The sequence below is a fragment of the Sinocyclocheilus grahami genome, unplaced genomic scaffold (genome assembly GCF_001515645.1).
Source record: "Sinocyclocheilus grahami isolate Dianchi unplaced genomic scaffold, SAMN03320097.WGS_v1.1 scaffold135.1, whole genome shotgun sequence".
Taxonomy (NCBI): Eukaryota; Metazoa; Chordata; class Actinopteri; order Cypriniformes; family Cyprinidae; genus Sinocyclocheilus; species Sinocyclocheilus grahami.
Genome location: NW_015505314.1, coordinates 385,785 through 399,562, shown reverse-complemented (window position 1 = coordinate 399,562; position 13,778 = coordinate 385,785). Strand labels below are relative to the sequence as shown.

General features: G+C 36.2%; 1 protein-coding gene across 3 annotated transcripts in view; it reads left to right on the top strand.

The window, feature by feature from the left end:
• The first annotated feature begins 13,396 nt into the window (after positions 1-13,396).
• LOC107590966 (lysine-specific demethylase 7A-like) overlaps positions 13,397-13,778 on the top strand; it is a 34,035-nt gene continuing 33,653 nt past the window's right edge. For 2 of the 3 annotated variants that reach the window (XM_016279936.1, XM_016279935.1), the window contains exon 1: positions 13,397-13,502. In XM_016279936.1, the coding sequence (XP_016135422.1) occupies positions 13,405-13,502 (98 nt within the window). In that variant the 5' untranslated portion in view covers positions 13,397-13,404. Of the gene's footprint in view, positions 13,544-13,778 lie in introns of all 3 variants that reach the window. The other variant, XM_016279937.1, reaches the window with a different exon arrangement.

Here is a 13,778-nt window from a genome sequence, read left to right as displayed (position 1 = left end):
ACTTTGAGAATCCTAGGAAATGGGTTCATTATGGCAAAACAGGCTGGCCAATCAACCACACACGATTACAAACACATGTGACCAGTCCAAACCTGAGCTGAAGAAAGTGGTATTATCTATGGACATGGACATGAAATTTCCATAATCCCATACTCAGTCCACATTTAATTTTTAATGTGAGTCTCAATGCACCACAATTGAAATGATGGCAGAATGACAGAATTTATATTTTTTGGTCAACTATCCCTCTTCAAAGATAATTTCAAGCTAATTTGTTAAAGGCACATAATTACGTCTCCCAGACATTTACCAGTTTTAATTCCTTAAAAGGTTCTGAGCTATACAACTGTCACTGTTATTGAGTTGCTCATGAAAAGAGGAAATGACTTCATTCATCAGGGGGGAAAAAAGCAGGAAATCTTTAAATCTCTTTCTCTCGCTCTTTCTCTTAGTCTTTTTCTCTGTTGCAAATTGTTGTATATTATTCATAAAACTGGCTACCGCATTGTAGAATTTAAATATACCATGTACATTTGTTTGCATACTTGTTTACATTTAAAAATCATTCAAATTAAAATCATCAATGTTCAGAGATAAATGCTTGTATATTATATTTTAATTTAATACACTTAATGTGAGAAGGACAAAGACATATTTAGTCGACATGTAGCTTCTTAGCTTTAGCTTTGAATAACTCAATTTATTTATTTTTTCACAAAAATTATTCAAATCAAATGATGATTGCAATTAGTTTTTTTTTCTTTTCAAACAAATCAAATATTTGTTTTAAATCAAATGATAATGACAACAGCAGACCCCTCATTTATTATATATATAATAAGGCAACATCAGTAGTAATATTCTAGTACAACTAATATCAGTAATATTCTTATTACCATGTAACTTCAAGTTGACTTGTGTGTTCACTGTATTGTCTGTGCAAATGTAGGTTGTAATATTATGTTTATTTTGTGAATATAGTTGATTAATGTCATCTAGGAAACATTTGAGTGAGCAAATTAGCTATAAAAGTGGTTCAGTTTACTAGTTCATTGTTTTCAGCTCAAGCAGATCAATCTTCAACATATTTTACTTTTTTATATATAATATATACAATTTTACAACATTATTTGAACTCTTTCTGCATTTTTTCTCCTGCAGTTTTCTTCTAAAAACATGAATGCATCATTAATCCTGCAGTATTTTTTTTATTATTAAAATGCATTTTGTCTTCACTATTGTTAAAGAAATCACAAAATCCCTCATCAGCAAACATTTCCATCAGTAATTTTGTTGACGGGGTTAACACTGTGAATGGCTCATTAACCAACAGACCATGTTAACATAATGCTGTTTTAGCATCTGGTGTATTTGTCAACAGTTGTCTACAGTATGATCTTTCTCATCTAACCATGACTGAATTCATTAAGACTATGATTTGCTGCTCTGCTTGACTGAACCGCACACACACACACACACACACACACACACACACAAATAAACACACACTTAGGCTACCAGCATATATCATACAAACATGCCGCAGCTTGTGTACGCCAAATGCAGATTGATCCATCAACACATGCACAGCGGATCATATAATTAGTCTTTTACAACCTCAGCATCTTGTGCATTGGATGACTAACTTAATGATCCTTAATGTACATGGCAGCATGTTAGTGGATATTGACTACAGATGCACTTTCATATGATTTATATAGCTATCAGTAGAAGAAATGCTTGTTTGTATGTAATTCTGTCGGGTTATAGTGGACATATGAGACATATGACACATTAAGGTCTGTTTTTAACATATCCTTTATCTCTACAAGATTTCAAACTGCAGATTTTAAACTCTTCCTCATCGTTTTGATTTGTGATGGGTGATGGAGATTGGTGATGGGATGTCAGTTAGAGATGAGATCATTGTATGCGTATCCATTGATCATATTGTAAATCTGTGGAGGCACTTGACGTGGGTGTTCAGTGGCATGCTGGGTAAGCACGGTTGTGCACTGCAGCCTATAGAGCCAGTAGGGCTCCCGGGGGCGCAATCCAACCTTTCACAGCCAGTTTAGCACTAACTATATAATGGCACAGCCTGTGGTGACCTGCCGCTCTTACCCTTGCAGTGAATAGAAACTATAGACAATAGCACTGTTTCAAATCTAATATTGTATGCTCAACATTATCATTATGCTAAAATACCTTCTTTTGGCCCAAATCAACATGTGGGATGAATTCCAGAATGCATTAAAAAAAATCAAGAACAAGATATAATAAATGTTGATTAAAATTATATGCATATTTCATTCATTTCTACAGAGTCCCGCACATGACATGGGGCAGGAAAAAAAACTAGATATCCATGGCCACAAATTCATAGCGATAGAATTCATAGTCGGAACACTTTAGTTTAGGGTGACCATACGTGCCATTTTCCCAGGACGCGTCCTGGCCAGGATTTCTATATTGCCTAAAATATCTAGGTTTTGGCTTTGTTTGCGTGTGCAGACCGATCGGTGTATGACATCAAAATACCATACAGACGGTTCCTTATGCTTTCAAAATGCTCTCGAGCGTCCTGGGAAAATGGCACGTATGGTCACCCTACTTTAGTTCAATCATGGCCACTATTTAAATAAAATGGGGAAATGAATAAGCTAAATTATTTAACTAAATCAAAGGAACTAATTGGTGTAATGTGGAGACAATTTAACTAAAATGAGGAAATCATTTTGTCTCTCATAGTTGAGGTATACCTATGATGAAAATTACAGGCCTCTCTCATCTTTTTAAGTGGGAGAACTTGCACAATTGGTGGCTGACTAAATACTTTTTTGCCCCACTGTATATAGGAAATATATGTATATTCCTGTTCATGTCATAAACATGTCACTCCCCGTACACGTCACATGAGTATTTATATATATAGAGAGAGAGATAGAGAGATTAGAGTGATTTTATATATTGCAATGTGGCTGTATTTTGCAATTGTATTTTGTTTCTTGCAGTTGTGACTTTATTTCACATAATTGTGGCATTTCTTGCAACTACAACTTTAACTGACAACTTGTCACTTTATATCTCACAGTGCTACTTTATTTCTAATATTTTTCTAATGTTTATCTCCATCCATCTATTTTCCAAACAGCTTTTTCTATGTACACTCTTAAAAATAAAGGTGCTTCAAAAGGTTCTTCAAGCGATCCATTGAAGAACCATTTTTGGTTCCACAAAGAACCATTCAGTCAAAGGTTCTTTAAAGAACCATCTCTTTCTTACCTTTTTGTAATCTGAAGAACCTTCTTTCGCCACAAAGAACCTTTTGTGAAACAGACAGGTTCTTCAGATGTTAAAGGTTCTTTATGGAACCATTTAGACAAAAAGGTTCTTCTATGGCATCGTGAAGCACCTTTATTTTTAAGTGTATAGGGTGGCAGGGATTCTGAAGCCTATTGTCTTGGGCCATAAGCAGCTAAACACTTTAGACCCTTAATTTTGTCAACTTTGTCTCACAATTCCCTTTCGTACTCTGAGGTGGAAACAGACTTCTATACACAGCTGCTGTTTATGTAGTGTTCCAAAATTAGTCACTTATTTTTATTCACTTAGATGTATGTCAGTTAGGATGCTAGGCACTTTATATCAGTTTTTCACACCCCTGAAGAAACTTCCTGTTTTTTTTCCTTTTTTCTCACTCTGTATACACATGTTCTTGGACAGTAAATCACTTTTGCTAAAACAAACTCTCTTCTCTGAGACTTCCCATGTGTTTATATGGGCACACAATGCACATTTAGCATAAGATGTGGTGTTAGGCAAACAAGAAAAGAAATATGGCCAGTGAGTAATTTAATGATTCATTATAATGTAAACAAAGCAAAGATTGTAATGGAAATCAGCCAACCTTTTCAACACATAGGGCATTCATTCATAACCAAGTTGCCACGTGCCACCCTCTGTGCATGAATCGCTGATGACTAGCCCACAGTGTTGACTCCAAACCCTTCTGACTCCAGAGAACTGCTCACATTTTAATGGAAAGTCATATTTACCAAGCCTGAACTGTAAGTCCATTGCCAGTGTGAATTCACAAAAGTAGGTTTTCCTCTTTACAGCCTTAAAGGATAGTTCACTCAAAAATCATCATTTACTCACCCTCATGTCGTTCCAAACCGTATGATTTGCTTCCTTCTGTGGAAAACTTGGTATATATAGGGAGGATTTCAAGCTCCAAAAAAAGAAAAAGTCAAAAAAACAAAGTAGTCCATACAACTTTATGCACTATATTTGAAGTTTGAAGCCATGTGATAGCCTTATGTGAATAAAATACCAAAATTTAAGTAATTATTCACAAACTCGGGGCTTCCACTGGGGCTCTCAAATTTAATTTGTGCATATTCAAAAGGAAAAAGGAATAAATAAATAAAGTTGCTTTTTGAAGCTTGACCAATGGTCACAATCCACTTTCAGTGTTTAGAAAGTGAACATTCTGCTAAATATCTCCTTTTGTTTAAAAAACAAAAACAAACTGTACATGAAACAACATGAGGATGAATTTTAATTATTTAACCATTTAAACCTTATATGAAATACTCATTAGCATATAGTCTTCATTTTTCATATTTTCATATTTCAGTATATTTTTCTTCATTTTGACCTGTCTTTCCACACGTCTTCTATATAAATATATCTTTTTTAAAGTTTAAAAAAATAGTTGCTAAATGGCATTTTTTTTAAATCACTTTCTCCTGGTTATTTATTTTTTTATTGTAATGAGTGAGAAGTTTTAATATTAAAGGGGTCATATGATGCTGCTAAAAAGAACATTATTTTGTGTATTTGGTGTAATTAAATGTTTTTATGCGGTTTAAGGTTCAAAAAACACATTATTTTCCACATACTGTACATTATTGTTTCTCCTCTATGCTCCACCTTTCTGAAACGCATCGATTTTTACAAAGCTCATCGTTCTGAAAAGCGAGGTATGCTCTGATTGGCCAGCTATCCAGTGCGTTGTGATTGGCCAAATACCTCAAGCATGTGACGGAAATGTTACGCCCCTTACCATATTGTGATGCCCTGTCCCGGCCGGAGCGTAACATAAAACCATGTCTGCATTTGTGATCGGAGAAATGACAAACAACAAGCGCTACTCTACACTGCTCAAAACTCGCATTTGAATCGTCAGTGGCAAATTCTTTAAATATAAAAAACGTACTTACAGTCTGTGAGTCAGAACAGCTGGCATTGTAGTCTACTCTACCAGGATCAGGAAACAGTCCTCCATAAAATGCGCTGCACACATCTGAATATTTGTGTTGAAGTGTTCTGGAACAGTGTTGTAAATACAACTTAACCACTGACTTCTAGTCGTGTCCTATTTTGGCGATCCACAGTGCAAAGTTGATGTATTTCCTCAGCAACCAGCACGGATCAACTCTAGGCATGACAAAGCAGATATCGTCCTCTTTTGGAAGGCCAAACAAAGTAGTTTCGCTTTCACAACGAAACACACAGTGTCTTCACAACATGGCGGCGGCGGCAACAGCAACACTACAGCGAGAATAAAAGATACGCCTTCTTTCTTTGCGTGAACATTTGGGCGGCGTTATGCAAATCTTCCCACATAGTGAGGTAGATATGTGGGGGCGTGTTAGAACGAGCCGTTTTTGGTAGGCGTGGTTGACTCAACTTTTATAAAGAATATCTCTTTGGATTTGAGACTTTAGTCTTTGCAACTTTACAGATCTTCTTCTCTTTATGCACCAAGAGCTTGTAACACTCCAAAAAGAAAGGAAAAATTGAAATCGCATCATATGACCCCTTTAAAGATTAAAATTTTTAATGTGATCTATATATTGTGTGTGATTAGTACTATAGTATTATATTATTTGTATAGTGTGTGATACTGTGATTTTTGGTAAATTTTATTGAAACCAATTAGGGTCAATTTGACCCCCATCATAACAATAATAACAGATTTTAACCAAAAGGCACAAAAGTAGGTAATATAGAAACTTTTTTTTTTCCACATGGAGTCAAACTTTCTGAAGATTCTTGGTTTTTCTTTGTTTTTATCTAATATTTTCAATTATTTAACACTTCTACGCATCATACTATATTTTGAATATGTGTTGCAGGCAAGGACGCGGCACAGTGGTCATCTTTGCTGCTGTGTTAATTGGTTGTGACATCTGTTCAGCCCTAGACTTTAGTGATTATTGTGGGTCTGAGGACCTTTTTGTCTGGTGCTTAACTTATTTAATCAGCAGGCCAAGGGTTTACAGCAACAACTATTTCACTGAGTCAACCAGGACTCACCCAAGACCTCACTTTACAGGCCTCAGGCACGGCACACACACACACACACACACACACGTGGTACTTAGTAGTCATCTGGAACGCATTGCAATTACTTCATTTTTGACATATTTTTTCTTGTGCTTCCCGGCCCTACGCTCCTGTTGTCATTGTATAAGTGATACACCACTCACTGAGCTCAAGATGGAAAAAACAATCATCACGCTGCAACATTAGCACTGATAACAGTAGTGTCCGCAGTGGAATTATTACTGAGAGAGCAGCATGCTGCATCGCTGTGAGTCTGGACCTCTGCCATAGCCAGACATCTCCCCCTGTCTGTCAGAAAAGTTAATGCTCCGGTCTGTAAACTATTAACCAGATGAGTATTCCAAAGCCAGACTTTTGACTGTCGGCAAAGTCTGTTTTATTTTAATTCAATTCAATTCAAGTTTATTAGTACAGCGCTTTTCACGATACAAATCATTGCAAAGCAACTTTACAGCAAATTAAGTTTCTACAATATTTAGTGGTAGCTTATCAGTGGTGACTGTCAGTTAATGTACATGTGGCAGAAATGTATGGAAAAATCATTTAAAGACGTAATCAAACAGACGATGAACACTATTAACAGCAATTATTATATGATGCAATCAAACTTATAGCAAAATGTGGTAGTTCTGTATGTTGTTTCAGGGTTGGCATCATCTGAGGTCCTCTGAGGGGTTGCATCATCTCTTCTCAGGTGTTCTGGATCCAGACTGAAGCTTGTGTAAATCCTAGTTAACAAAAACAGAGAAACAAATAGAGACATAATTAGCGTAGCTGCTGTTCCAACCAAGCAAAATTGATTTGTTTAACCCAAACTAAAGAATAATAATGTGCATTTGATCAGATATAACTGCAGTACAAGATTATGATATGCATTATTTGAATGCTTGGCCAAAGAGATGTGTCTTTAATCCAGATTTAAACAGAGAGAGTGTGTCTGAACTCCAAACATTATCAGGAAGGCTATTCCAGAGTTTGGGAGCCAAATGCGAAAAAGCTCTACCTCCTTTAGTGGTCTTTGCTATCCTAGGAACTACCAAAAGTCCAGAGTTTTGCGACCTTAGGGAGCGTGATGGATTGTAGCGTGGTAGAAGACTAGTTAGGTACGCAGGAGCTAACCCATTAAGGGCCTTATAGGCAAGTAGTAATATTTTGTAACTGATACGGAACTTTACAGCTTCGTCTGGCCTTAAAGTGCCTTTTTAGATGATCAATGACAAATAAGAGTGTCAACAATGAGGTTGAGGAAAATTCTTTCAAAATATCTGTTTTAAAAGATATGCCAAGTTCTTAGAAATGCACTTTTGAATTCATGTTAGTCTCATGGTTTTGAGAGATTTTTTTTGCCATTTTCAAGAAAAGTTTCAAAGTATACAGGTGCATCTCAATAAATTGGAATGTCGTGGAAAAGTTCATTTATTTCAGTAATTCAGCTCAAATTGTGAAACTCGTGTATTAAATAAATTCCACGCACACAGACTGAAGTAGTTTAAGTCTTTGGTTCTTTTAATTGTGATGATTTTAGCTCACATTTCTCATAAGGCTGCGGTTCTCTCGGTTGGTTGTGCATCTTTTTCTTCCACACTTTTTCCTTCCACTCAACTTTCTGTTAACATGCTTGAATAAAGCACTCTGTGAACAGCCAGCTTCTTTGGCATTGAACGTTTGTGGCTTACCCTCCTTGTGAAGGGTGTCAATGATTGTCTTCTGGACAACTGTCAGATCAGCAGTCTTCCCCATGATTGTGTAGCCTAGTGAACCAAACTGAGAGACCATTTTGAAGGCCCAGGAAAGCTTTGCAGGTGTTTTGAGTTGATTAGCTGATTGGCATGTCACCATATTCTAATTTGTTGAGATAGTGAATTGGTGGGTTTTTGTTAAATGTGAGCCAAAATCATCACAATTAAAAGAACCAAAGACTTAAACTACTTCAGTCTGTGTGCATTGAATTTATTTAATACACGAGTTTCACAATTTGAGTTGAATTACTGAAATAAATGAACTTTTCCACGACATTCTAATTTATTGAGATGCACCTATATACAGTAAATGTCATGTGGTGAAACCATCAAATAAAATGGTTATTTTTCCTGTTTGTTTCTGGATATTGATGATCGCATCACATGACTTTGTTGGTTGTACCACATGACATTTTTCTATGTAATGTGCAAAACTACTCTTTTTTTTATAAATTTTTTTCTTCATTGTGAAATGTAGTTTTTCGTATTTTATTGTATTGGCTAATGAAAAACATAGCTATTGAAAATGACTACTGGCTATTTTTTAATAATAGCTAGAATATTACGCCTAATATATTTACTACTGCTACTACTACTACTATTATTAATAATAGTAAGAATGTTATACCCTTATGTTACTCTTCTCTTACAATATACTGTAAATAATATACAATAGATCTATATTGGTATGATCACATGGGTACAAATGTGGCATAAGATTAAGCATCATACCTAAAATATAATCAGTGAAGACAGTAATATCGAGGTCAGGGAAACTCTCACAGGAAGACACCAGACACTTTTGGTGCGATAAATATGTGCACTTGTCCACAGAGACCCATAAGACAGATAGAGAGCCATTGGAAAGGAGAAATGCACCGCTTATCTACAAGTAATGTGTTGATAGACACCACTTTCCTGCAGGGATATAGGGCTCAGATTAGGTTTTCCAGCTGTTTAGATACCTCAGAAGAGGAAATGAGGTCAAATATGTTTTATTAAGTGTTAAAATGAACACAATCCAATGCATCTTCTATATGCAAGAGGCTAATCTACACATATTTACTAATTATGGATATGAGAGTATTTAATGAGTGTTAAGGACTGTATCCAGTCAACAAAAACACTTCAAGGTGGAGCCATGGGATACGGCCTGTCAGCACATCTATAGATAGACCGTTCCTGCGATGTAATGTCAAAGTGTTGGGTGTATTTAACATTATCAGTAAATTATAGTACATATCTGTGTTAAATGATTTACTATAGTCTATAATATGCAGTTAGTGGTGTTTGCTACTGTTGCTCATACTTACAAAAACAAAACAAAAAATCCTATAAATTTGCATTGAGCGAGCCATATTTATCTCAACTTGGTGGTGGGATATTTGTTCTGGGGTCACCTAGCAACCACAAAGCAACACAAGCAAGACCTTGTATCATTGCAACACCCTAAGGCATGTTTTTCTACTGAAGAAAATCTAGCAATGCATCTTTACATGCATGTGTTTATGTGCTTGTGCAGAAAAGGTTCCGATGAAAGGATACGAGCATTGCGAGAAGCGTGAGGTACGCACATTAGAATATCTAATTGCATAAACATGTTTTTAAGAGATTTTGTTAGACGTTCTGGCCTAAAACTTGGCAAATGGGTGGTGATTAAGCGGATTTCATTCTTGGCTTGTTTAATGTTTTGATACAGTGAGTCTGAAGACTTGTGCTGTCACTGACCTTTCTACATGTAAACACATTTTTCAGCTGTCCTTTTTTTCGCGCCCTCTCATTCTCCACACACATTTTGACAGTTCACACAACACTTTCACTTTTCTTGAACCGGCATGTGCAAATTCACTCACACATTACTAAAGAGTTGAATACTAAGTATTCACTGTACTAAATATCTTGCTTAAGCTATTCTTGAGGCATTAATGGTCAATTTAATTACAGTAAACTGATGCAAATATGCAATTTCTGCATACTGCATGGATGATTGGACACACTTTATAAATGTCTTCGTAATGCAATTGCAGCATTGGTTTCAGTGCAGGTTGTAATATTAAAAAAGCCACTAGAGGGGGATTGAAATCCAAATCTTTATGTAATGTAGATAAACTTTTTTTCCTCTCCACCTTCTACACATAAATACATGGTGGTTTACATTGCATTCATACATTTTATTAGTTCATACATTCCCTGGGAATCAAACCCAAAATCGTGGCGTTGCCAGCGCCATGTTCTACTGTTTGATCACAAAAAAAAAAAAAAAAAAAGTTGTATCAATAAATGCCATGTTGAATTTTTTCCTGAAATGATATCTTTCAGTCAGTAGCCTATCAAGTGTGACAGTGCATAGATTGCTTTAGATGTGAATCATCTATGGGGAAAAGAATGTGTTTGAAAATAGAAATAGAAGGAAAAAAGTGGCTTAATGGGAGTTAGCATTGGCATTTGTTTGCCATTGCCGTGTCTGTCCTTGTACGATATAATAGAAATGGACTCTATGGAAAGGATATAAAGAATTAAATAATAGTGAATGTAGGCTATATTTTGATGACAAATGCATAAACTAAAACAGAAGGGTAATTTTGTGGATAAACGGAATCTAATTTCAAAAGACATCGACCAGTTTACTTTTAAAACCTGATCAATTTCATTAACATATCCACAAACTAAATGGACAACAAGACACGGGGCATTGTGGACAATCTGGCCAAGAATGTGAAACGAACGCTACACCTTCCCAATGAAACAAAATCAGAACACAGTTCTAGCGACATCTAGTGGTCACTGAGAGAACAACATGCATGAAATTAAAGCTGTTCAGTTGAAATTAATTTTAATGCTGGTACATATATACATCAAAAGGTCCTAAGTGAGCACATCCACAGTCCCAGGACCACAACCACTGCGGTATAGACTGTATGCAGGTATTCGCTCGTATCCTCAGTGTCTCTGTACTGAATGGTGAAGGTGAATCATGGTTGTCGCCCTGGTGTTCAGTGGTGTCTGGACGAGGTCTTCTGCTTTGAGCCTCTGTGTCATCTCGGGCCTCCTCATCCTCTGAATCTGTTGTATATTAAAATGTTATTTTAGCCTACTTGTTTTCCCTGACCAACAACTACTGTATATGAGCATCACTCAGACCTAGTGTTGTTGTTTGATATACATGGACCTCGACATGGATGTTATTTTGCTCACCATGGCAAAGAAAATCAAGCAATTCTAGAATGAACCGAAGCTCTAGATCCGTTAAGGGCTCTTCAGTGAGATCGCTGTAATCACTCATTTCAAATGACAAATAATTGCCAAACTGGCAATAAAAAACGAATTGAGCTGATCCAGCTACTAATATTCCCACAATTGATAACCAAACATAACCAAACATTCTTAAACATCAACATACTGAGACTCTAGTGAGAAACAGTTATACACTCATTCTAGTACTACCAAAGCTACAATTATGAGTCCTACTACTGTTAGGATTTAAATGATAATAATAACAAAAATAATAATTGACAATAGTCTCACAGTAAGCAGATACAATAACAGCCATTTAACGATAAATGTGAGAATCATATTTATTAATTTGTTTATAATTATTATAATTTTTTTTTCAGTAATGAACTAGACCAATACCTTATGCATTCATAATCGTTTTATTAGTGTTACTCTGAAGTCATTATAATGTACTTGCGGTCTGGCATATAGTCAATTAATGCAGGCATATCAGAAAATAACATCGTCACATTCATCCATCCAACGCTAGACGGCGCACACGTCTCTACAAAATGAATCATTGGCTGCCACTGTGTCCTTTAAATGTCAGTAGTTAAATTTAAATTGTGAAGTTAATATGTATCCCTCCGCGCCAAATTATTCTTGAAACCATTAAAACTGCTCAGCTACTTCATGAAGACTTGGGAGACATCATGCCATCTTATTTCCCCCCTTTTCATTTAGATGTTCCAGTATTATGGCCTATTTGTGTTCATTTTGTCATGTGATATTTAACTGTATTTTATATTAAGTAATACTTTTTCATGTTGTTTATTTATATTTACATCAGTTTTGTGGAAACGTTATATCACATACATTTATATCAATATCTATGTACGTATGCATAATATATTTGTAATTATTTGTTTATTTATATTTAATATATTAGGTAATAATTATTTATAATTAATTAGTTATATTAAATGTAATAAGCCTAATAATATGAATGCTAATATGTAATATTTTCTTCCTGTTTTATTTGTACAGCCATGACAATAAAGCACTTGGGAAAAAAAGAAAGAATATTTGCCCAGTTATATCAGCCTGTGTGTATTGTGTGTGTGTGTGTGTGTGTGTGTGCAGGTTTTTCTATACTGGTGGGGACTTAAACCTGACTACACACAGACTCATGGGGACTTGTGTCACCGTGGGGACCTAAATAGAGGTCCCCATGGGTACAAAAGCTTATAAATCATACAGAATTTGTTTTTTTGAGATTGTAAAAAAGCAGAAAGTTTTCTGTGAGGGGTAGGTTTAGGTGTAGGGCGATAGAAAATACAGTTTGTACAGTATAAAAACCATTACGCCTATGGAGAGTCCCATGGATGGGGCACCAGACTGTGTGTGTGTGTGTGTGTGTGTGTGTGTGTGTGTGTGATTTTGCGTAGCCCCTCCCCCAGTCTACTATCTGCGCATGTCACAGAAAGCCGCTGATCACGTAGTACACGTGCAGCACGCTGATTCTGAATTAATATACAGAGGATTGTTGTAGATATCTTCTGTTCAGTTTTATGACTATTTATTTATGAATAAAGCGTGCAGTACTTCTTTTGATATTGAAATAGTAATATATGGAGTACAAAGAGTAAATTGACAACGTTTGCGATTCCTTAGTAGTAATACAATCTTATTTCCAGTTTATATTATACACCTGCTTTACTTTTATTGTCTCGATTCAGGCTCTGCTCTGTATGTCATTTGACATGATCATGTTAGTAAGTCTGGTGTTTTCGGATCAGAAAAATTTAAAAAATCAAAACCCTAAGAATGTTTTTAACAGCAGTTCAGTGTATGAATTGAATTTTATTGTGAAAAGAAGTACGCCTACAATCTTCATTCATCGAAACCTCTAAGTGATCGTGATTGAGCCCATGTCTGCAGTGGCAGGCGCTGATGTCGGCAGACTCGGCACTGGTCGGATTTTACTTCGGCAATTTCCGTTTGTGTTAACCACGCCCCTATTTCCCTTCGGGAGTTTCCGCTGACGTTAATCCCGCCCCTACAGTCCTCAGCGTTGTTTAGGGACATTAGGAAGATGGCGGCTGCCCCGCTCTACTGTGTCTGCCGGCAGCCCTATGATTTTAACCGGTTTATGATCGAATGCGACATTTGTAAAGACTGGTTCCACGGCAGGTATGGAAATTATGGCCTCCTTAACAGATGTGGAACGGTTGGTATGTACAGACCGCCTTGCCACGGGGGTGTTTTGGGTGTACATCTGGGGTGTCATGTGAAAGTGTTGGTGACGCTCGATGGGGGTATTTAAATATGACGGTGCGAGATCACGCTCGACTTGAATGTGATTTGAGCGTTATTGATCGATTTCTGTCGAATGTTTTTATGATAAATGTGTACTGGGGACTTTTAAGGCAAACTGTCTCCCACAATCTTACCCTCAGGATTAGATTA